General features: G+C 39.5%; 1 protein-coding gene across 5 annotated transcripts in view; it reads right to left on the minus strand.

Moving 5' to 3' along the window:
• Positions 1-22,231, minus strand: part of CD109 (CD109 molecule) — a 160,146-nt gene that overhangs the window by 130,957 nt on the left and 6,958 nt on the right. For all 5 annotated transcript variants that reach the window (XM_055256010.2, XM_055256020.2, XM_055256028.2 and 2 more), the window contains one exon: positions 2,179-2,207. In XM_055256010.2, the coding sequence (XP_055111985.2) occupies positions 2,179-2,207 (29 nt within the window). The remainder of the gene's footprint in view (positions 1-2,178; positions 2,208-22,231) is intronic.

The following is a 22,231-nucleotide window of genomic DNA, read 5'->3' on the forward strand; positions in this document are numbered from 1 at the left end:
AATAGTAGCTCAGACACGTACAGTTTATAGTAGTATCATTGAAAGAAACTCTCATGCCCTTGCCCCACCTTCTCTTTTCTGCCTTTCTACACTTCTGGTAGGTGAAACTGCAAACTCCTTTGAGGAAACCAGACAATTATTGTGCTTTAGGCTGTGATTCCTGAGCTTAAACCCCACCCTCCTTCTGCTATAGGGCAAATACATGACACAGGATTTATTTTCATCTTACCACTGGAATACCCTTTCAACAAAGTTCTGCACCCAGGCACTGGGGCCAGTATCTAATGTTTTAGGTTATTTTAATGCAATCTAATGTTTTATTGCCACAAAGATTGCAGGGTTTTTTCCCCCACTTCTGCCTGCTTATGCCTTTTTTCCTCCGCTTTCTATTATTAGCAGCAGTATATTTCTTAGGAAAGAAAGTACAAATATAATATGTAAGAAACAGAATAGATACAGCATACTAAGTAATTTTTATAAAGTATTGTTTGAGAGTACAATATTCTCTATGAACCCCCCAAAATAAATGCGGTTTCTGAATGTGCTTAACAAGTAACTTTCAAAAGGTACTAAGTGGGCCAGGCATGGTGGCTCACTCCTGTAATCCCAGCACTTTGGGGTACCAAGGCAGGAGGGATGCTTGGGCCCAGGAGTTTGAGACAAGCCTGGGCAACATAGGGAGACCTGTTTCTACAAAAAATAAAAAATTAGGCATGGTGGCACATGCCAGTAGTCGGGAGGCTGAGGTGAGAAGATTGCTTGAACCTAGGAGATTGAGGCTGCAGTGAGCCATGATTGTGCCACCAAACTCCAGCCTGGGCAACAGACCAAGACCTGTCTCAAAAAAAAAAAATTTAAGGTAATGAGCGAACCTGGCTTATGAGGTAATGCTGATACTAATCAACTATGCAATGTGTCAGAGCCTAAGTCATTAGTCCTCTGTTCTCAGAAAAGTACATATATCAAACTGCACCTGATGGTGGATGCTGTGGTTTACTATACTGTACATTAAGCATGCAAGGCCCCAAAACAAAGCATAGTAATGAAAGTATAAACTTCCAAATCAAAGCTATAGGAAGATTCATCCACAAACATTTAATAATCAGGTTTTATGAATCTCTCAACAAAATAATAACCCCTTTCCATTTCTATAGCAAGTGCTACAACACTTCCACATCTCATTTCACTCCAGGACAGCGGTGAGATAAAGATGGTATCTTCATTCTCTTTTCCAAGGCCAGGGCTATGGTGAGGTGAGTGAGGCACTTGTCTAAGTTGCAAAATTTAAGGGGGTACCAAAAAATTTAGCAATTGAGAAAATAATATTTAATACAATATTTTAAAATATCAAAATTAATGCAAAAAATTATAAACAAAAAAGTCGAAGTTTTAAACAAAGGGTCGATATTACTGATTTTTCCTTTTGCCTCAGGTTCTAGTATGTCTCAGCATGGCACTGCTCTTTTCAATCACAAGGAAACTGAGGAGCAGAGTTCCACACCAGAAGGCTCATTACGACAGAAGCAGGAGCAAACCAGCCCAGATGCCTTTTTTTTTAACTTTTATTTTAAGTTCAGGGGTACAAGTGCAGGTTTGTTACATAGGTAAACTTGTGTCATGGGGGTTGTCGCACAGATTATTTCATCACCCAGTTGCTAAGCCTAGAACCCATTAGCTATTTTTCCTGATCCTCTGCCTCCTCCCTCCCTCTACCCTCCAGTAGGCCCCAGTGTCTGCTGTTCCCCACTATGTGTCCATGTGTTCTCATCATTCAGCTCCCACTTGTGAGTGAGAACATGTGGTGTTTAGTTTTCTGTTCCTATTTTAGTTTGTTAAAGATAATGGCCTCCAGCTCCATCTATGTTCCTGCAAAGGACATGGTCTCGTTCTTTTTTATGACCAGTCCAGATTTCTGTGCTAATAGTCCAGGCCAGTTTCCTTCAGTGAAGTCCCCTATTTTACAAGAGGAAAATCTCTGCCAAGAGTTTGAAGAGCCTCATAATCAATCTCCTTGAAATAATATTATTCATTAATAATCTGAAGGCTGAACTAAACTCAAGCCAAACTTACATGAAATGTGAAATGTGTGAATTGACATAAAATCCAATAAAATATTAATTTATTCAGTTCACTGATACAATATATTTCTGAAACCAAATTTTTTAAATGGATACTTACTGACGGAAGAGTAAGTGTCTTAAAAGATCCTAAAAGGAAAACAGAAAAGAAAACAGAGTTAGCACAATTTGAATATGATGACAGAATACAAACCTTCCAAAACTCTCCCAATACTCTTACATGTGTAGGTGGAATCATAAATACATTTGGTGAAACCAAAATGACATTTAAATGCCCAGAAGATCCAATAAATTATTACATATTTTTGTGCCAAACAATTAAAAATCAGGATTAAAAGGGTATCAGTGGGCGAACCCAAAAAACACTGGGTTCTGCTTCTCCTTGCCACTGTCATTTTTGCTGTCATTGTTGCTGCTGCCCTTGTTGCTATTTTAAGGTTATACGTGCTTGTGGGACACTTCACACACTGTACAGAAGTAGCCTGAGGTTTATTTCTTGTCCTCATACCCTCGTGATAAAGGAGGAAAGGAAGGCATTAGTCATGTCAGGGGTGAGCTGGGACTCATAACTGACTCATGAGTCCTGGGGTGATGCAGACTTTTTTTCGTGTAAAGTTTCTATACATAGGACTGCTAATTAAACACATGCCAATTTCTCATCAGATCCATTTATTTCAAGGGGAAAAATGGTTTCATGTTAAAAATAAAAGAGAACTTGTCCAAAGTTCCTACCGAACATGGCAGGCCCTTGGGAAATAAAATGGAGCAAAAGATGATTTTAGAGAGAGAAAGAAATAATAGGCCCCGGTTCCTTCATTCATTTAAAAACTAGCACAATGCACAAGACAGACGTGGTCCCTCTCCTCCAGGAAGCCAAATGGATCTATCATGTGAGAGCAGAGGCACCAGAGCACAGCATAGTACACAGCAGGGATTAAGCCAGCGGCATCTGGAATCAGACCACATCAAAAATTTGACACATACTGGCCCTGTCCTTGAACAAATTACCTGATTCTCTAGCTCAATTTTTCTCATCCATAAGATGAGGATGCTAATCATCATACCAATCTCATGAGGTGGTTGTAAGGAATAAGTATGTTGATACCCGTAAAGCATATAGAACAGTGCCTGACACATAGAAACACTTGATATATGTTAGCTATTATAGTGTCAAAAAGCTTGAAGAGTTTTCCATTGGGGATGTCATATGCCCCTATAGACATGGTCTTCAAATTTTTATGATAGAGTACTCCATCAATAAAAACACTTAGTATACCTTACCAATGTCAAATTAGATTTATAAAATTATATACATGTATTTTCTCAACCAAAATATTAAACATTAGAAAAACTTTATAGCCAGGCACAGTGGCTCACACCTGTAATCCCAGCACTTTGGGAGACTGAGGCAGACAGAACACCTGAAGTCAGGAGTTCAAGACCAGCCTGGCCAATGTGGCAAAACCCCATCTCCACTAAAAACTACAAAAATTAGCCAGGCATAGTGGCACGCCTGTAGTCCCAGCTACTTGGGAGGCTGAGAAAGGAGGATTGCTTGAACCCAGGAGGTAGAGGTTGCAGTGAGCTGAGATCACATCACTGCACTACAGCCTGGGCAACAGAGCGAGACTGTCTCAAAAATAAATAAAGAAAGAAAAAGAAAAAGAGAAACACTTTAACTTCCTAGCTTTGCTTAATAAAGTAATAGAAATAAAAATTACTGGCCAGGCGTGGGTGGCTCATGCCTGTAATCTCAGCACTTTGGGAGGCCAAGGCGGGCGGATCACAAGGTCAGGAGATCAAGACCATCCTGGCTAACACAGTGAAACTCCGTCTCTACTAAAAATACCAAAAATTAGCCGGGCGTGGTGGCGGGCGCCTGTAGTCCTAGCTACTCGGGAGGCTGAGGCAGGAGAATGGCGTGAACCCAGGAGGCGGAGCTTGCAGTGAGCCAAGATCATGCCACCGCACTCCAGCCTGGGCTACAGAGGGAGACTGTCTCAAAAAATAAATAAATAAATAAAAAAGAAATAAAAATTACTACATTTTCTACTTCCATCCTTATAAATGGTCTTATATACTCTTAGACATGGGCACACTCACTTTGAAGACTACCACCCCAATGGGCCTCCATGAAATACAAGTATGTTTTCAGGAACAAATAAGTAATTCATCACCATCACTTACCACCAAGCACAGATCAGTTCATCTAATAACTATCATCATAGGAAGCAAAGAGTAAGCTCTTAAATAACAGGATATTGAACATGGTGTTTCAAAAAGGTGAAGAAGGAAGTATCGTGGAACAGATATACATAGTACAGGTAGGACAAGGAGCACATTGGAGGGATGAAGGGAAGGCACCTAGAGAAAATGATGCCAGTGTCTAGGGTTGTAGGATATGGAGAAATTTGCCATATGAGCAAGGAGGGGTACAATGTTACAGGCAGAAGAGCAGCAAATGCAAAGCAGTGGAGATCAACCTGAGTCTACCAAACCAAAGAGCTAGGTGAGCAAAGACCACAGCCAGAAAGCGAACAGTAGCCAGGAGGCCTGGCCCGATCAAAAGGGGCTCTTTGGACAAGATGAGGCCTCACCAGGATTATCCCAGTTGACACTGTTATTCCAGCATCCTGATTTCGCATTTGTCCTGGATCTTTTTCTGGTTAGCAAAATATTATTCTAGGATGGGTTTAATGTGCACATAAATTAACTTTGAAAATGTCTTATTCTTTTTTTAATTGACAAGTAATAATTGAATATATTTATGGTATACCACATATAGATGATAGATGTATACCTTATGGAATGAGGTATACCTTATGGAATGGCTAAACCACACTATTTAACATGTGCCTTACCTACATAACTACTTGTGGAATGGAACAATTAAAATCTACTCTCAGCAATTTTTAAGAATACAATATGTTGATATTAACCATAGTCACCATGCTGTACACTAGATCTCTTGAAATTACTCCTTCCATATAACTGAAATCTTGTGTCTATTGACCAACATCTCCCCATCCCTTTCACCTTCTGGTAACTGCCATTTTACCCTTTGTTTCTATGAGCTCATCTTTTTTACCCTCCACATATAAGTGAGATCATGCAATATTTGTTTTTCTGTGCTTGGCTTATTTCACTTAACATAATGTCCTCCAGGTTCATCCATGTCACTGAAAATGACAGGACCTCCTTCTTTTATAAGGCTGAATAGTGTTCCATTATGTATATATACCACACTTTCTTTATCCATTTATCCATTGATGGACACTGACATCAATTCCGTATCTTAGATATTGGGAATAATGCTGCAGTGGATGAGAGGGTACAGCTATCTCTTCAACATACTGATTTCATATCTTTGAATATACACCAGCTGTGCTTTGGGAGTATCTTACCTTGTAGGAAGAAACTTCTGTTCATTAAGCTTACTTTTAATGGGAAAGACTTATATTCTATACTGAATTGAAGTGAAATTGAAAAGCCTTAGGATATTTCAGCAAGTAAACTTGGTAAAACCTTCAAAGGAACCATAAATAGAGACAATTTACTGGACAAATTTTGTCCTGTAAAAATATTTGTTGAAGAGAAGCATGGGGCTCTGCAAGCAGACCCTGTGAAATATTTAGGCTGAAACATTTAAACATTGCAACACGCGGGTGTCGGGGGATGGAACTGAGAATACCATCCATGTAGCAGAATTTGTTCTGATCTTATCAGGTACCTGAGCATGTGTGGAGAGGGTGTTTTCTTAATTTAAAATATTACGGTCAGATCACTTGAATATTAAAATAAATAATGGATTACAACCTACTGAATACAACAAGAATCTATGAGTTCATGCTGATGTACAATTAAATACATGACTGAGTGAAAGAGAAGAAAGAGTTATTCCTTACCACAGAATTCCAACTAATAAATGTAGAAGGAATCGTGGAATTCAAAAATTTCAAAACTATCACAAAAATAATGGCAATAATCATCAATCTAGCATGTATAAGCTAAATGAGAACTGTGAGAAATAATAAACCATTGTTGTTTTAATCTACTAAATCTGGGGGCAGCTTGTTTCACAGCAACAGTTGACTGGAACACTTCAGAAATGAGCAAGATTAACTAGCAACTCTTTAAAGCTGCTCAGTCACATACAGGAGCCTCTAAATACGTGTGCCTATTGAGCCACTGAAATAAGCAGCAAGTGTAAAATACATCCCATATTTCTGACACAACCAAAAAAATGTAAAATGTCATGTCAATAATTTTATAGTGATTAAATGTTGAACTAATAATACTTGTAAATTATTGGGTTAAATAAAATATATTATTACAATTAATTTCGCCTGTTTCTCTTTCTTTTTTAGTGCGGCTACTAGAAAATTTCCAATAACTTATGTAGTTGACATATACTTGTATTGGACAGAACTGGTGGCGGGGATAGAAGACTTAAATTTGTGTTTAGCAACAATGAAACAACCAACAGATCAGACAGAATGCAATTTTTAAGTTATATGAATAAAATAATAATAATAGTATATACCACTTACAGAGTGTTCTAAAGCATTACATACATTAACGAGTTTAAAGCTCACAACAATACTATTAAGTATTATTACCCTTATTTTACAAATGAGAACACTGAGACACAGAGATGTGAAATGACTTGCCCAGGGTCACACAGACAAAAAGTAGTGGGGCCAAGCTTCTGACCCTGGCCACCTGACTCATGGGTCTGAGCTCTAAACCACTGCTCTGCACTGACTCTGAGTATAAAAAAAAAAAAATAGTTGTATGCACATCAATCAATGTGATACATCATATCAACAGAATGAAGGGCAAAATCTATATGATCGTTTCAATTGATACTTAAAAAAAATTTGATAAAATTCAGCACCTCTTCATGATAAAAACCCTCAAAAAACTGCATATAGAAGGAACAAACCTCAACATAAAAAAGCCATATATGACAGACCCAGAGCTAGTATCATACTAAATGGGGAAAAACTGAAAGCCTTTCCTCTAAGATCAGGAAGACGACAAGAATGCCCACTTTCACCACTGTTACTCAACACAGTACTGGAAGTCCTAGCTAGAGCAATCAGACAAGAGAAAGAAATGAAGGGCAGGCAAACTGGAAAGGAAAAAGTCAAATTATTCTTGTTCGCAGATGATATAATATTTTTAATTGATTTATTTTTTAAAGATAAACAGACACAGGGTCTCCCTATGTTGCCCAGGCTGGTCTCAGACTCCCGGGCTCAAGTAATCTGGCCCTCCTCCACCTCCCAAAGTGCTGGGATTACAGGCATGAGTCACCACGCCCGGCCAATATGATCTTATATTTGTTAAAACCTAAAGATGCCACCAAAACACGATTAGAACTGACAAACTCAGTCTAGTTGCAGGATACAAAAATCAACATACAAGAATCAGTAGAAGCCGGGCACGGTGGCTCACGCCTGTAATCCCAGCACTTTGGGAGGCCGAGGCAGGTGGATCACAAGGTCAGGAGATCAAGACCATCCTGGTTAACACGGTGAAACCCCGTCTCTACTAAAAATACAAAAAATTAGCCAGGCGTGGTTGCAGGTGCCTGTAGTCCCAGCTACTTGGGAGGCTGAGGCAGGAGAATGGCCTGGACCCGGGAGGCGGAGCTTGCAGTGAGCCGAGATTGAGCCACTGCACTCCAGCCTGGGTGACAGAGCGAGACTCCATCCCAAAAAAAAAAAAAAAAAAAAGAATCAGTAGAATTTCTATATGCCAGCAATGAACAATCTGAAAAAGAAATCAAGAAAGTAATCCCATTTACAATAGCAGCAAATAAAGTTAAATACCCAGGCATTAACTTAATCAAAGAAGCGAAAAATCTGTACAATGAAAAGTATAAAACACTGATGAAAAAAATTGAAGATGACACCAAAAAAATGAAAAGATATTCCATGTTCATGGATTGAAATTATCAATATTGTTAAAATGTCCATGCTGCCTAAAGCAATCTACAGATTTAATGCGATCTCTATCAAAATACCAATGGCATTCTTCACAGAAATAGAAAAAACAATCCTAAAATTTTTATGGAACCACCAAAGACCCAGAATAGCCAAAGCTATACTGAGAAAGAAAAAAAAAAAAAAAGGAGGAATCACATTACCTGACTTCAAATTATACTACGGAGCTATAGTAACCAAAACAGCATGATACTGGCATAAAAACAGACACACGACCAATGGAACACAATAGAGAACCCAGAAACAAATCCATACACCTACAGTGAACTCATTTTTGCCAAAGGTGCCAAGAACATATATTGAGGAAAAGATAGTCTCTTCAATAAATGGTGTTAGGAAAACTGGATGTCCATATGCAGAAGAATGAAACTAGACCCTATCTCTCACCATACACTAAAATCAAATCAAAATGCATTAAAGACTTAAACCTAAAACCTAAAACTGTGAAACTACTAAAAGAAAACTTTGGAGGAACTCTCCAGGACACTGAACTGGGCAAAGATTTTTTGAGCAATACCCCACAAGCACAGGCAACCAAAGCAAAAACCGACAAATGGGATCACGTCAAGTTAAAAAGCTTCTGTACAACAAAGGAAACAATCAACAAAATGAAGATACAACTCAGAATGAGAGAAAATCTTTGTAACTACTCATCTGACAAGGGATTAATAACCAAAATATATAAGGAGCTCAAATAACTCTACAGGAAAAAATCTAATAATCCAATTAAAAATGGGAAAAAGATCTACATAGACATTTCTCAAAAGAAGACATACAAATGGCAAACAGGTATATGAAAAGGCCCTCTCAACACCATTGATCATTAGAGAAATGCAAATCAAAACTACAATGAGATATCATCTCGCCCCAGTTAAAATGGCTTTTATCCAAAAGACAGGCAGTAACAAATGCTGGTGAGGATGTGGAGGAAAGGGAACCCTCATACACTGTTGATGGAAATGAAAATTAGCACAACCACTATGGAGAACAGTTTGGAGATTCCTCATAAAACTAAAAATAGAGCTACCATACAATCCAGCAATCCCACTGCTGAGTATATACCCAAAAGAAAGGAAATCAGTATATCAAACAGCTATCTGCACTCCCATGTTTGTTACACCACTGTTCATAATAGCTAAGATTTGGAAGCAACCTAAGTGTCCATCGACAAATGAATGGATAAAGAAAATGCGGTACATGTACACAATGAAGTACTACTCAGCCATAAAAATGAATGAGATCCTGTCATTTGCAACAACATGGATGGAACTGAAGGTCATTATGTTAAGTGAAATAAGCCAAACACAGAAAGACAAACTTTGCATGTTCTCACTTATTTGTGGTAGCTAAAAATTAAAACAATTGAACTAATGGAGATAGAGAGTAGAAGGATGGTTACCAGAGGCTGGGGAGAGTAGCGAGGGGTTAGGGAGCAAGTGAGGATGATTAATGGGCACAAAAAGTAGTTAGAAAAATGAATAAGACCTAGTATTTGATAGCACAACAGGGGGACTGTAGTCAATAACAATTTAATTGCACATTTTTAAGTAACTAAAATAGTATAACTGGATTGTTTGTAACACAAAGGACAAATGCTTGAGGGAATGGATACCCCAGTTACTATGATGTGGTTGTTGACATTGCATGCCTGTTTCAAAGTATCTCATGTACCCTGTAAATATATACACCTTCTATGTATCCACAACAATTAAAAATTTAAAAAAGAATCAGTTGTACTGCTGGTTTTATTATACATACCTTTTTTTTTTTTTTTTTGGAGACAGGGTCTCACTCTGTCACCCAGGCTGGAGTACAGTGGTGCAATCATAGCTCACTGCCACCCCAAACTCCTGGACTCAAGCGATCCTCCTGCCTCAGCCTCCCCAGTAACTAGGACTACAAGCACAGGCCACCATGCCTGTCTAATTTTTTTTACTTTTTTGTAGAAATGGGGGCTCATTATGTTGCCCAGGCTGCTCTCAAACTCCTAGGCTCAAGTGATCCTCCCACCTTGACTTCCCAAGGCCCTAGGATTACAGATGTGAGTCACTGTGCCTCATCACTGGTTTCTTGTTTGTTTTTGAGACAGAGTCTTCCTCTGTCGTCCAGGCTGGAGTGCAGTGGCACGATCTCAGCTCACTGCAACCTCCGCCTTCCAAGTTCAAGAGATTCTCATGCCTCAGCCTCCCATGTAGCTGGGACTACAGGCAAGCACCATCACAGCTGGCTAATTTTTTGTGTTTTTAGTAGAGACAGGGTTCTGCCATGTTGGCCAGGCTGGTCTCAAACTCCTGACCTCAAGTGATCTGCCCACCTCAACCTCCCAAAGTGCTGGGATTACAGGCGTCAGCCACCGGACCCGGCCTTGTGCCTCACCATTGTTTTTATGATACATATCTTTGATTATAGTAAAAGTTCCACTGCCTGTATAACTGTTTGTATACGTTGCTATCACCACTTCCTCAATCACAGATGTTCAAAATCTCAATTATGTTGAACTCTTTTCTCTCCTCAACTCTAAGTTTATCACTCACCAGAACCTGTGGATTCTTCTTCCATGAAGTTTCTCTTAGAAGAAACTTAGAGTTATACTCTAAGCACTGCAGTAGTGGAGCTAACTCTAAAATAATTTGTGTCATACAAGAACTCTGAAAAGGATTTAAAAACTAAAAACTTTCCCAACTCATGTCAATTCTTCACACTACACAGTTTTGACATGTTTAAAGTTGATTCCAAGATCTGAAACATTCCTCTTCAAAGGAAAGTTAAACGGTAGCCAACTCTGAGATGGTAATTACAATGCGGGAGGTTTACTAAGGAGTATTTGGTGGATCAGCACCTGCAGAAGGGAAAGGGGGAAACTGGACTAGGGGAGAGAGCAGTGGGGCTGCAATGCAGGCTCCAAAGAGGCATCCACCAGGGCAGCTCAGAAGCAGTCATGGCCAGTGAGAGTTGTCCTGAACTGGGGTGAAAGGGCTGGACCTTCATACCCCACGTCAATCAGTCACATAATACAGGCCAACCCCAGGAGGGAGGCCACCATGGGCAAGGCAATTCTCTAGCTGATACAATCATCAGAGACAACTGGCTCTGAAGGCAGTTGGGCACAACACTCCTAGCAGCTTTCGGGGAAAGGTCCTTCATCCCTCAAGAGCGATCTAGGCGCTAAAACACAGCATCCACCACAATGTCCCACACTGGAATAAAATAGAAACAAACTGCAGTGAGCTTCGCCCCAACAAACCAGCACCCTCCATTATTGAGAGTTACTCATTTTTCATTGTATTAAGATAAATCATCAGGGGTTGACTATTATGCTAGCTCCATAACTGGAGTAAGCAATGTGCTTCCTTCCTGCCCTGGTCTGATACCAGCTACCACCCACCGGCAGCACATTTACAAGGACGAAGAACGACGGGGGAGGGGTGGTAATTTATTTTTATCCAATGACATCAGCAAGGAGAAAGTAAAAAAACAGTTGGGAGTCTACAATCCAAATGAGGCTCTCGGAGATTGACTAATTGGAGGCCAAGCATTCTGGCACTTCAAAACAAGCTAAACAGATTTGAAGTGCAGGAAATCTCATCTCATAGTAGAAGTGGTTTTTGTTTTGTCTTTTGTTTTTAATGCAGCTCTGAATCAAGTCAAATCTTTGAGGAATTCTCTCACTAGAGAGAAGTTGGACGAGCAGTTCAACTGCATGCCTGGGTCCTACTGCTCAGACACATGACCTTATCTGATCACAGATGCAAGAAAGATACAGAGCTAGAAACAGAAGTCCTACCCAGGCGAGGCGTGGCAGCTCACGCCTATAATGCCAGCACTTTGGTAGGGCTGAGGCAGAAGGACCCCCTGAGGCAAGGAGTTCAAGACCAGCCTGGGCAACATGGTGTGACCTCATTTCTATTTAAAAAAAAAATAAAAACACAAAATACAAAGACTCTTCCCAAACGCTACGGTGTAGGGACAGAGATGTCCCACCCACCCCTATTTCTTGCTGGATCCAGGGAGCGACTCAGAGAATATGTGGACACATCCAATCTAAGGCCTACTCACTGGTCTCGTGTCCTTAATAAAAAGTCGATTTTAAGTACTTGACATTTTTTTCTGCTGATCTTCCCTTTAAATTTACAAATACAGCTTGGAATTTCCTAGGCACTTACGAAGTCCTAGCATAGGACTTATTTGAAAGTTCTATTGATTTAGCAATAATTTACACAACCAAAACATAAAATCGGGGGCAGCAGGGAGGAGAGTGGGGGCAGCGTAGATGAAAGAGGAATAATAATCTCTTTCTCTGCTGTTGCTAGGTTGAGAATTAAATAGATAGTATTTGCAAATTGTTGTAAACATTTTTCTCCCTTTTGGCGAGGCTCCATTCAGACACGGGAAATGGTCACCGCCTCTTGAAACCCAGTATGGCACTCTTTTAAATCACTAACCGAAGACACACTCTGTTATGTAAGGTTCTTCTTAGTGTTTTTATAGATAACTTTATAAAACTCCAATCATTTCTGTGTATAACCAGAGACAATCAGTCTCAAAACCCTTTCAGATGCTTTCTCCTTCCCAGTGCTGCTTAAGCAACTCAGAAGAAACCTTGTTTGAAGGCTTCGCATTTGGCACAGCCTGAGAACTGGTCGTTTGATTTACAAATAGAGTCAAAGCTATTTTTAAATTGTGTAATAAGCATACACAAAAACTAACCTTTCCTTAACTTTTTAAACATACTCTGTAATACCATTATATGCTGCCTCTTCTGACATCTGTCCTCACCAAATAACTTTGGAAAATCATTGAAGGGAAGGAGTAGTGTGTAATTGGAAATCCAACTAGGTACAGAAATACTCTCTATGAAAAAAATAGATTTTCCACTAGATATATATATACGCCTGACTTAGTGTTTGCTGCTTAATTATTTTTGGCAACCTTTTGCTACTCAGTCTTATGCAATAATAAATTTATTATCACTTTTTTAGCTGAAAATTTGGATCTCTTTATCAATTTACTAAATTTTTTTCCTTATTCTTCAGCAGTTCCTTTGATCTACAGATAAACAAGGTGACATATAAGGGTTTTCCCCCACAAATTCATGGAAAACAAAACTTTAAAATACAATTTTTTTTTGAGACGGAGTCTCGCTTTGTTGCCCAGGCTGGAGTGCAGTGGCACCATATCGGCTCACTACAACCTCCACTTCCCAGGTTCAAGCAATCCTCCTGCCTCAGCCCCCCTAGTAGCTGGGATTAGAGGCATGTGCTACCATACCCGGCTAATTTTTGTATAAAATACAATATTTTTTAGAGAGTGAAATAGTAGACATTGGAGATTCATATGGCAGGGAGGTGAGGGATAAGAAATGACTTAATGGATACAACATACACTATTTGGCTGATGTTTATACTAAAAGCCCAGACTCTACCACTACCCAAAATATACATGTAAGAAAACTGCACATGTGCCCCCTAAATCTATAAAAATAAAATATTTTAAAAACTTAAAGTACAATTTGAAAAATACAATGTTTCTGTTTCACAGTTTAATGTCACTTTAAGGCAAAAAAACTATTGGGTAAATTCAGTCTACACAGAAAACACAAGTATTCTGAGCAAAACAAAACCAAACAAAAAATCTCCTTTGGTCCCTCACATACTTCTTTTATATTTTTCTCTCTTATTTCCCTTTGCTTACAAATATCTGAATAAATTTGAGTTTCATAAAGTTTTGTTCCATTTAGACTGCTAAGTAAAAAAAAAAAAAAGCAGGTCAAACACAAACCTACTAAAAGTAAAATAAATAAAATGGTACACTATAAAGTAAATGTTAGGTTAAGTACAAATGAAAAACCCAGAGTCAAGCAAGGTTCTTGGCTGCTAAATGTACAGGGCATTTTTAATGGCGGGGTCAGCAATCCACAGCCTACAGATCCAGTCTGGCCCACGCCTGTTTTTTGTAGAGTTCATGAACTAATAATGGGTTTGCATTTCTAAATAGCTGGGGGGAATATCAAAAGAAGAATAATATTTCATGATAAGTAAAAATTATATGAACTCAAAACTTCAGCATCCATAAATGAAGTTCTGTTGGTACACAACCATGCTCATTGTTTACGAACCGTCTGTCTACACCTGCTTCCAAGCTATAAAGGCAGAGTTGAGCAGCTGCAATAAAGACCTGAAGGTTGGCAAAATCCACACGCTTAGCATCTGGTCCTTTACAGAAATTTTGCCAATCCCTGTGGCTCTTTTTAGGGAGATTTTCTTCTTCTTCAAGGGATAAGGAATAAGGTTGAAGATCCACCTAAGCCAAAATGAGTCATCAGCAGGGAGACTTGGACTCATGCCACAGGCTTGTGGTCAGGCATCAGTATTAATATCTGATACCGGGAAACACCAGGTACAACATAGTTAACATTCTCTCGGTGTTTTCTATGTACCAAGCATTGTGATAAATGTTTTAAAGATGTGCACTAAAAAAAAAAATAGAAAAAACTGGGCAGTATGGCCATTTTCATGATATTGATTCTTCCTACCCATGAGCATGGAATGTTCTTCCATTTGTTTGTGTCCTCTTTTATTTCGTTGAGCAGTGGTTTGTAGTTCTCCTTGAAGAGATCCTTCACATCCCTTGTAAGTTGGATTCCTAGGTATTTTATTCTCTTTGAAGCAATTGTGAATGGGAGTTCACTCATGATTTGGCTCTCTGTTTGTCTGTTATTGGTGTATAAGAATGCTTGTGATTTTTGCACATTGATTTTGTATCCTGAGACTTTGCTGAAGTTGCTTATCAGCTTAAGGAGATTTGGGGCTGAGATGATGGGGTTTTCTAGATATATAATCATGTCATCTGCAAACAGGGACAATTTGACTTCCTCTTTTCCTAATTGGATACTCTTTATTTCTTTCTCCTGCCTGATTGCCCTAGCCAGAACTTCGAACACTATGTTGAATAGGAGTGGTGAGAGAGGGCATCCCTGTCTTGTGCCAGTTTTCAAAGGGAATGCTTCCAGTTTTTGCCCATTCAGTATGTTACTGGCTGTGGGTTTGTCATGAATAGCTCTTATTTTTTTTAGGTATGTCCCATCAATACCTAATTTATTGAGAGTTTTTAGCATGAAGTGCTGTTGAATTTTGTCGAAGGCCTTTTCTGCATCTATTGAGATAATCATGTGGTTTTCGTCTTTGGTTCTGTTTATATGCTGGATTACGTTTATTGATTTGCATATGTTGAACCAGCCTTGCATCCCAGGGATGAAGCCCACTTGATCATGGTGGATAAGCTTTTTGATGTACCACTGGATTCAGTTTGCCAGTATTTTATTGAAGATTTTTGCATCAATGTTCATCAGGGATATTGGTCTAAAATTCTCTTTTTTTGTTGTGTCTCTGCCAGGCTTTGGTATCAGGAAAATCGCCATACTGCCCAAGGTAATTTACAGATTCAGTGCCATCCCCATCAAGCTACCAATGACTTCACAGAATTGGAAAAAACTACTTTAAAGTTCATATGGAACCAAAAAACAACTAACATTGCCAAGTCAATCCTAAGCCAAAAGAACAAAGCTGGAGGCATCATGCTACCTGACTTCAAACTATACTACAAGGCTACAGTAACCAAAACAGTATGGTACTGGTACCAAAACAGAGATATAGACCAATGGAACAGAATAGAGCCCTCAGAAATAATGCCACACATCTACAACCATCTGATCTTTGACAAACCTGACACAAACAAGAAATGGGGATAGGATTCCCTATTTAATAAATGGTGCTGGGAAAACTGGCTAGCCATATGTAGAAAGCTGAAACTGGATCCCTTCCTTACACCTTATACAAAAATTAATTCAAGATGGATTAAACACTTAAATATTAGACCTAAAACCATAAAAACCCTAGAAGAAAACCTAGGCAATACCATTCAGGACATAGACATGGGCAAGGACTTCATGTCTAAAACACCAAAAGCAATGGCAACAAAAGCCAAAATCGACAAATGGGATCTAATTAAACTAAAGAGCTTCTGCACAGCCAAAGGAACTACCATCAGAGTGAACAGGCAACCTACAGAGTGGGAGAACATTTTTGCAATCTACTCATCTGACAAAGGGCTAATATCCAGAATCTACAAAGAACTCAAACAAATTTACAAGAAAAAAACAAACAACCCCATCAACAAGTGGGCAAAGGATATGAACACACACTTCTCAAAAGAAGACATTTGTGCAGCCAATAGGCACATGAAAAAATGCTCATCATCACTGGCCATCAGAGAAATGCAAATCAAAACCACAATGAGATACCATCTCACACCAGTTAGAATGGCCATCATTAAAAAGTCAGGAAACAACAGGTGCTGGAGAGGATGTGGAGAAATAGGAACACTTTTACACTGTTGGTGGGACTGTAAACTAATTCAACCATTGTGGAAGACAGTGTGGCGATTCCTCAGGGATCTCGAACTAGAAATACCATTTGACCCAGCCATCCCATTACTGGGTATATACCCAAAGGATTATAAATCATGCTGCTATAAAGACACATGCACACATATGTTTATTGCGGCACCATTCACAATAGCAAAGCCTTGGAACCAACCCAAATGTCCAACAATGATAGATTGGATTAAGAAAATGTGGCACATATACACCATGGAATACTATGCAGCCATAAAAAATGATGAGTTCATGTCCTTTGTAGGGACATGGATGAAGCTGGAAACCATCATTCTCAGCAAACTATGGCAAGGACAAAAAACCAGACACCGCATGTTCTCACTCATAGGTGGGAATTGAACAATATGAACACTTGGACACACGAAGGGGAACATCACACACTAGGGCCTGTTGTGGGGTGGGGGGAGGGGGAGGGATAGCATTAGGAGATATACCTAATGTAAATGATGAGTTAATGGGTGCCAGCACATCAACATGGCACATGTATACATATGTAACAAACCGGCATGTTGTGCACATGTACCGTAGGACTTAAAGTATAATAAAATATATATATAAAAAAAGATAATAATTTTAAATCAAAGTTCTTAACTGCATAATAAAAGAGAAAATAATAACTAATATTTATTAAATTAGGTGCCTTTTATGTGCCAAAAAAAGAAAAAATTGGGAGAAATTAATTTTAATAACATATTTTAACTCAATATGTCGAAAATATTAACATTGAACATGAAATCATTATTTTAAAATCGTAAGTTTTATTGCATTTCTTGGAACTAAGTATTCAAAATCCCTTGTGTATTTTATATTCATGGCACATCTCAATTTGTATGAGCCGCATTTCAAGTGCTCAAAAACCACATGTGGTTAGTAGCTACCATATTGGATGATACAGCTCTTAAGTGTTATCTCATTTAATCCTCTCAACAATGCTATGAGGTGGGTACTATTATTAGGTGATGCTAGGGTTCAATTTCAGTGTGGTTCCCGAGCTCCCATTCTAACCCACTGTGCCTCCCAAACAGTGCAGGACAGATCCAGCTATTCCTTCCAAAACAGTAGTGCAAACATAACCTAATATTCCTTCCCTCCTTGTTCCTCCCCTGTAGCTTACTGCACTCTCATTTACTATTTGGATACACCCACTCTTTCATCTTTTCTCTCTTATCCATGTTGTTACTACCTCAAGCCCCTATGTAGCTACGTAGGTAACCATTCCTCTTAGACCATTCCTCTTCAACTGATCCATAAATAAGTTTATGGATGGGCTACAGAATCCTTCGCAGCATTCATACCACACTCCCCAACTCCCATGTCCATGGCAGACACAGCTAATTCATCCAGTTCTCTAGTCCAGTAAACCCAGGCTTGACTTTGAAACTGTCAACACGGCACCCAAACCAGCCTCTACAATCAACTTGGGCTGACACATCAAATGAAGCCTACTCTGCTTCCCTGCGAAGAGCACAGGCACAGGAACCTCATGTGGTCACCAAATATTTATGTCACCCAGCATTATGCCATATGCAATTTGGTGCTGAATAAATTTGAATTGCTCAGAATAATAAATTCCCCGTCTTATCTATATTCCCGAGGAGCTTTAACATATATTGCAGTGAAACTTAAGTTTGTAATACTAAATCATTTCTGCCAGCTATATTTTCATAAATGTAAATTCCTAACACAGCCCTGCCAAAAGGGAGCTACTAGGTGTTCTTTAAAAGTTTTCCTCTTCATTTATTTCCAAGCTCTTTACCAGTCTGGTTTTCGGATTTTAATTTATGAATTGTTTCTTCAGAACTAACAACCCATAGACCTATCATCTACCTACCTACTGCTACCCCTTCCACCAAATCTTTGACCAATTTCACCCTGAGCCTTGCAATGGAAGAAAGTCACCTCATAGAATTCTCCGAGGTAAGTGAAGAGTGGAAGAGACAGAGCAAGACCAAGATCCACTTTAATCCTCCTCGCCAAGTTTTATCATTGCACCTTTCGTATGCTGGTCATCTTGGCCCACACCAAGAGATGATGCATTACAAATTCACTGACAACCATGGCAGTAATAAAGTAACTCCACCCAGTCCTCTCGAGCTTCAACTGAGGCATATCTTCATCGTAAACAGCCCTTTCCTCTTCTCTCTCCTCCCTGTGTTAGCTCCCCCAGATACAAATATGACTTCCTGCCCCTATATTCCAATTTCCTACAATCCAGCGATGACCCAGTTTAGGGTACCACCAGGGAAGATCTCCAATCCTATGTTTCTCTTTCTGGTCTGCCACTACTTTTAACTTTTACCCCCATTTCCTATAAAGTGGTGGCCAGATCTGTGCAATTTACAAGTCGGTAGATAAGTTTTCCTAAAACTGTATTTCAATTTTATTCTTCATCTCAATTTCATATCCCAAAATATTTCTTTCCTTACTGATTCTCTTCTATTTCTTTCTTTCTTCAAAGAAGAAAGTATGAGGGTTTTTTCAGGATAATCCACTTGCCTCTGCCCCTAATACTGATCTCACCACTTCTAACCCAGGAATTATCCACCCTCTCCTTTGCCCTAACCACTTTCACCTTTCTAATGTGCCTTTTGAGAGACCACCCACCTCTCTCCTTTCAACCACCAAACTTCTGGAAAGAATAAATGTTGATTATATTTTTCACCATCCATTTATTCCCTCAAATTTGCTTTTGCTCCCAACATTCAACTTAAAGCCATTTACTTAAGGGTCACCAATGTTCTTTCCTCTGTCCTCATCTTCTCTTCTCTGACCTGAGAGAATTGATACTATTAAACCTTCCTTCTTGGAACTTCTTCTTCCCTTGGCTTCTGAGACATTTTCAATCTACCCTACTAGGATTGCTCGTTGTCTATTCTATTCCGTTCTTTTCTTTTCTTTTCTTTTTTCTTGAGACAGGGCCATGCTTTGTTACCCAGGCTAGAGTACAGCGGCACTGTAACTGTAGCCCAAGAAATCCTCCTGCCTCAGCCTCCTGAGTAGCTGGGACTACAAGCACATGCCACCACGTCCAGCTAATTTTTTTTTTATTTTTAGTAGAGATGAGGTTCCAATATGTTGTCCAGGCTGATCTCAAACTCTTGAGCTCAAGCGATCTGCTCACCTCAGCCTCCCAAGTTGCTGGGATTACAGGCATGAGCCACTGTGTCTGGTCTTCTCCCCTTCATTAACTTATTTACCTCTTTCCAAGCTTCTCCCAAAAGTCTTGTTCTTTCCATGAGCTCTGTCTCTCTTGTGCATGTTATGTATTTCCAGGATTTCAAAATATTGTCTGCCGCTATGAAAATAATGCCTAAATCTGTCTCCCCAGCTGCAATTTCAAAACTATCTGCTGGACATCTCCACCTGGATGTCTCCCCAAACTCATATCCAAAGCAGAATGAAACATCTTTTCAGAAAATATATACACAAACCCCTATCTCCTTTTCATAACTGCCACACCCAGCCAGCAGCTCTTTCCTCCGGCACACCCTTCCCGTCTCTAGTACGTGAAGTAACTGTTTCCTCCAAATGCCAAATATGTCAGCAGAGGTGGGACATTTATGAATGGACATCTGTATAGCTCTGGAAGTAAAAGGTAATAGTACCAGGCACAGGCTCACATACAAGAAGCACTATTTACAAACCACATTGTATTTTTTATACAAAAAATGAAAACTCCTCCAGCCTTCTGCACTTTTAATATTACATTATCCTTCTGGGACCTCTGAATCTCCTCCAGTGCCTTCCTTTCTCTTATTCCCCACTCCCCATTCATTCATGTTTCACATACAGCAAATAATCAATAAATAATACATTAATGAGAAGAAATGTCTGTGGGGAAACAACTAGTTTCAGCATTAGAAAGCCCTCTTCACAGGACATAAAGGATCAACAGTAACCCAGCCCAAATTCTTATGGGATCTGTTTTCTATTTCCACCACAATCCTTCAGTGAGTCACTAGGACAGTGACTCATTCAGTGCTAGAAGAGGAGCAGCACATGTTTAACTTGGAGTTTAAAGAATCAGTGTGTTCAATTTTCACTTCACCCAATCGTTGATTCACAATCAAACCCCAAGTCATGTTTCTCTGCAGCTGAAAACGAACACCAGCGCTTAGGGTTGAGGGCTGCTTAAAAGCAAACACGAAAGTCCGCGAGGAGCCTTCCCTCCGCTGCCATGAATCATCGCAGGCTTGCAGGGGCATGATACTCACCCTCGAGCTTTCCAGTATTTGGTCGAGTACAATTTGTGAGACACGAAAGGGCAGTTGTTCCCATTCTAAGTGACTAAGAATCACCTGTGGTGATGGTGGATGGTGGAACATAAAGGTTAGATTCTTTTTTTTTTTTTTTTTTTTTTTTTGAGATGGAGTCTTGCTCTGTCGCCCAGGCTGGAGTGCACTGGTACGATCTTGGCTCACTGCAGCCTCTGCCTCCTGGGTTCAAGCGATTCTCCTGCCTCAGCCTCCTGAGGAGCTGGGACTATAGGTGCCCACCACCATGCCTGGCTAATTTTTGTGTTTTTGGTAGAGACGGGGTTTCACCATGTTGACCAGGCTGGTCTCGAACTTCTAGCCTCAAGTGATCCACCTACCTTGGCTTCCCAAAGTACTGGGATTATAGGCGTGAGCCACCACACCCAGCTGAGATTCTTGATTCTTACCCATGTCTTGAGGGAGGCCATGAATCGGCCTTTTTAATAAATACAATTTGCACTTTGAGAAACACAGCAACAGAATTTAGTTTTTAAAAGGTCTATGAAGGTTCTAACCCAGCCCCCATCCCTTATACAGAACCATTAGTGCATAAACAGCAACTCCACCTTGAGCTAAAATAAGAAACTTTCACAATATGCAAGTAAGCATTTTTAAACTCCTTAGTTAGCCTTATTTTCTTCCATATCAGAAGAATCAGCATTTGTAAATATATCTTAGGTCTTAAGCTCAGCTCTCCACATGTTAGGAAAGTTTTGTAGAGTATAATGGAAATAGCACTGGACTGCAAATTTGGGAAACTGCAATCTGTTTCCACCTCTGCCACCAATAAGTGATTTGACCTTGGGAAAATCCCCAGATCCCATGCCTCACCTCAGTCTCCTCAGCCATATATTAGGCTATTGAATTGGCTTATCTTTGAGGTCCCCTCCAGCTCCAAAACTCTATGAGGCTGAAAGTAAATTAAGAGGAGAGCTGGCATTTCATCTTGTAATTCTTTCGATTCAAATTAGATTTCATTAGATCCAGGTCTATCTACTGCAAGCAAGTGTGAAAATGATTTTAGTGGAAGATGACTGCAACATTGCATCAATATCCCAAAATCAAGGAAATAAAAATACTTCACTCTCTTCCCAGCAATAGAAAACCTTATGGTCTCTGGCACTATGAGGAAACTGGATATTTAATATGTTAAATCCCTTCCAATCCCCTCCTAGGGATGTGTCTTTTATATAGTTCCCGGTTCAAGATCATCACAATAGGTGATTAATAATTGCCTTTGACATAAACTGTTGCTACTCTCTTCTAGTAACAATAGCTACCATTTTCTTGAATAATTCCTTTGTGTTAAGTGCCTTGAATATGTTACCTCATTTAATCCTCACAATATCCATATAATTGTATATGGCAGAAACCACTATTTTTCAGATGATGAAACTGAAGCCTGGTGAGATCATGACTGCCCACAGCCACACA

Source organism: Symphalangus syndactylus, chromosome 2 (assembly GCF_028878055.3).
Source record: "Symphalangus syndactylus isolate Jambi chromosome 2, NHGRI_mSymSyn1-v2.1_pri, whole genome shotgun sequence".
Lineage (NCBI taxonomy): Eukaryota > Metazoa > Chordata > Mammalia > Primates > Hylobatidae > Symphalangus > Symphalangus syndactylus.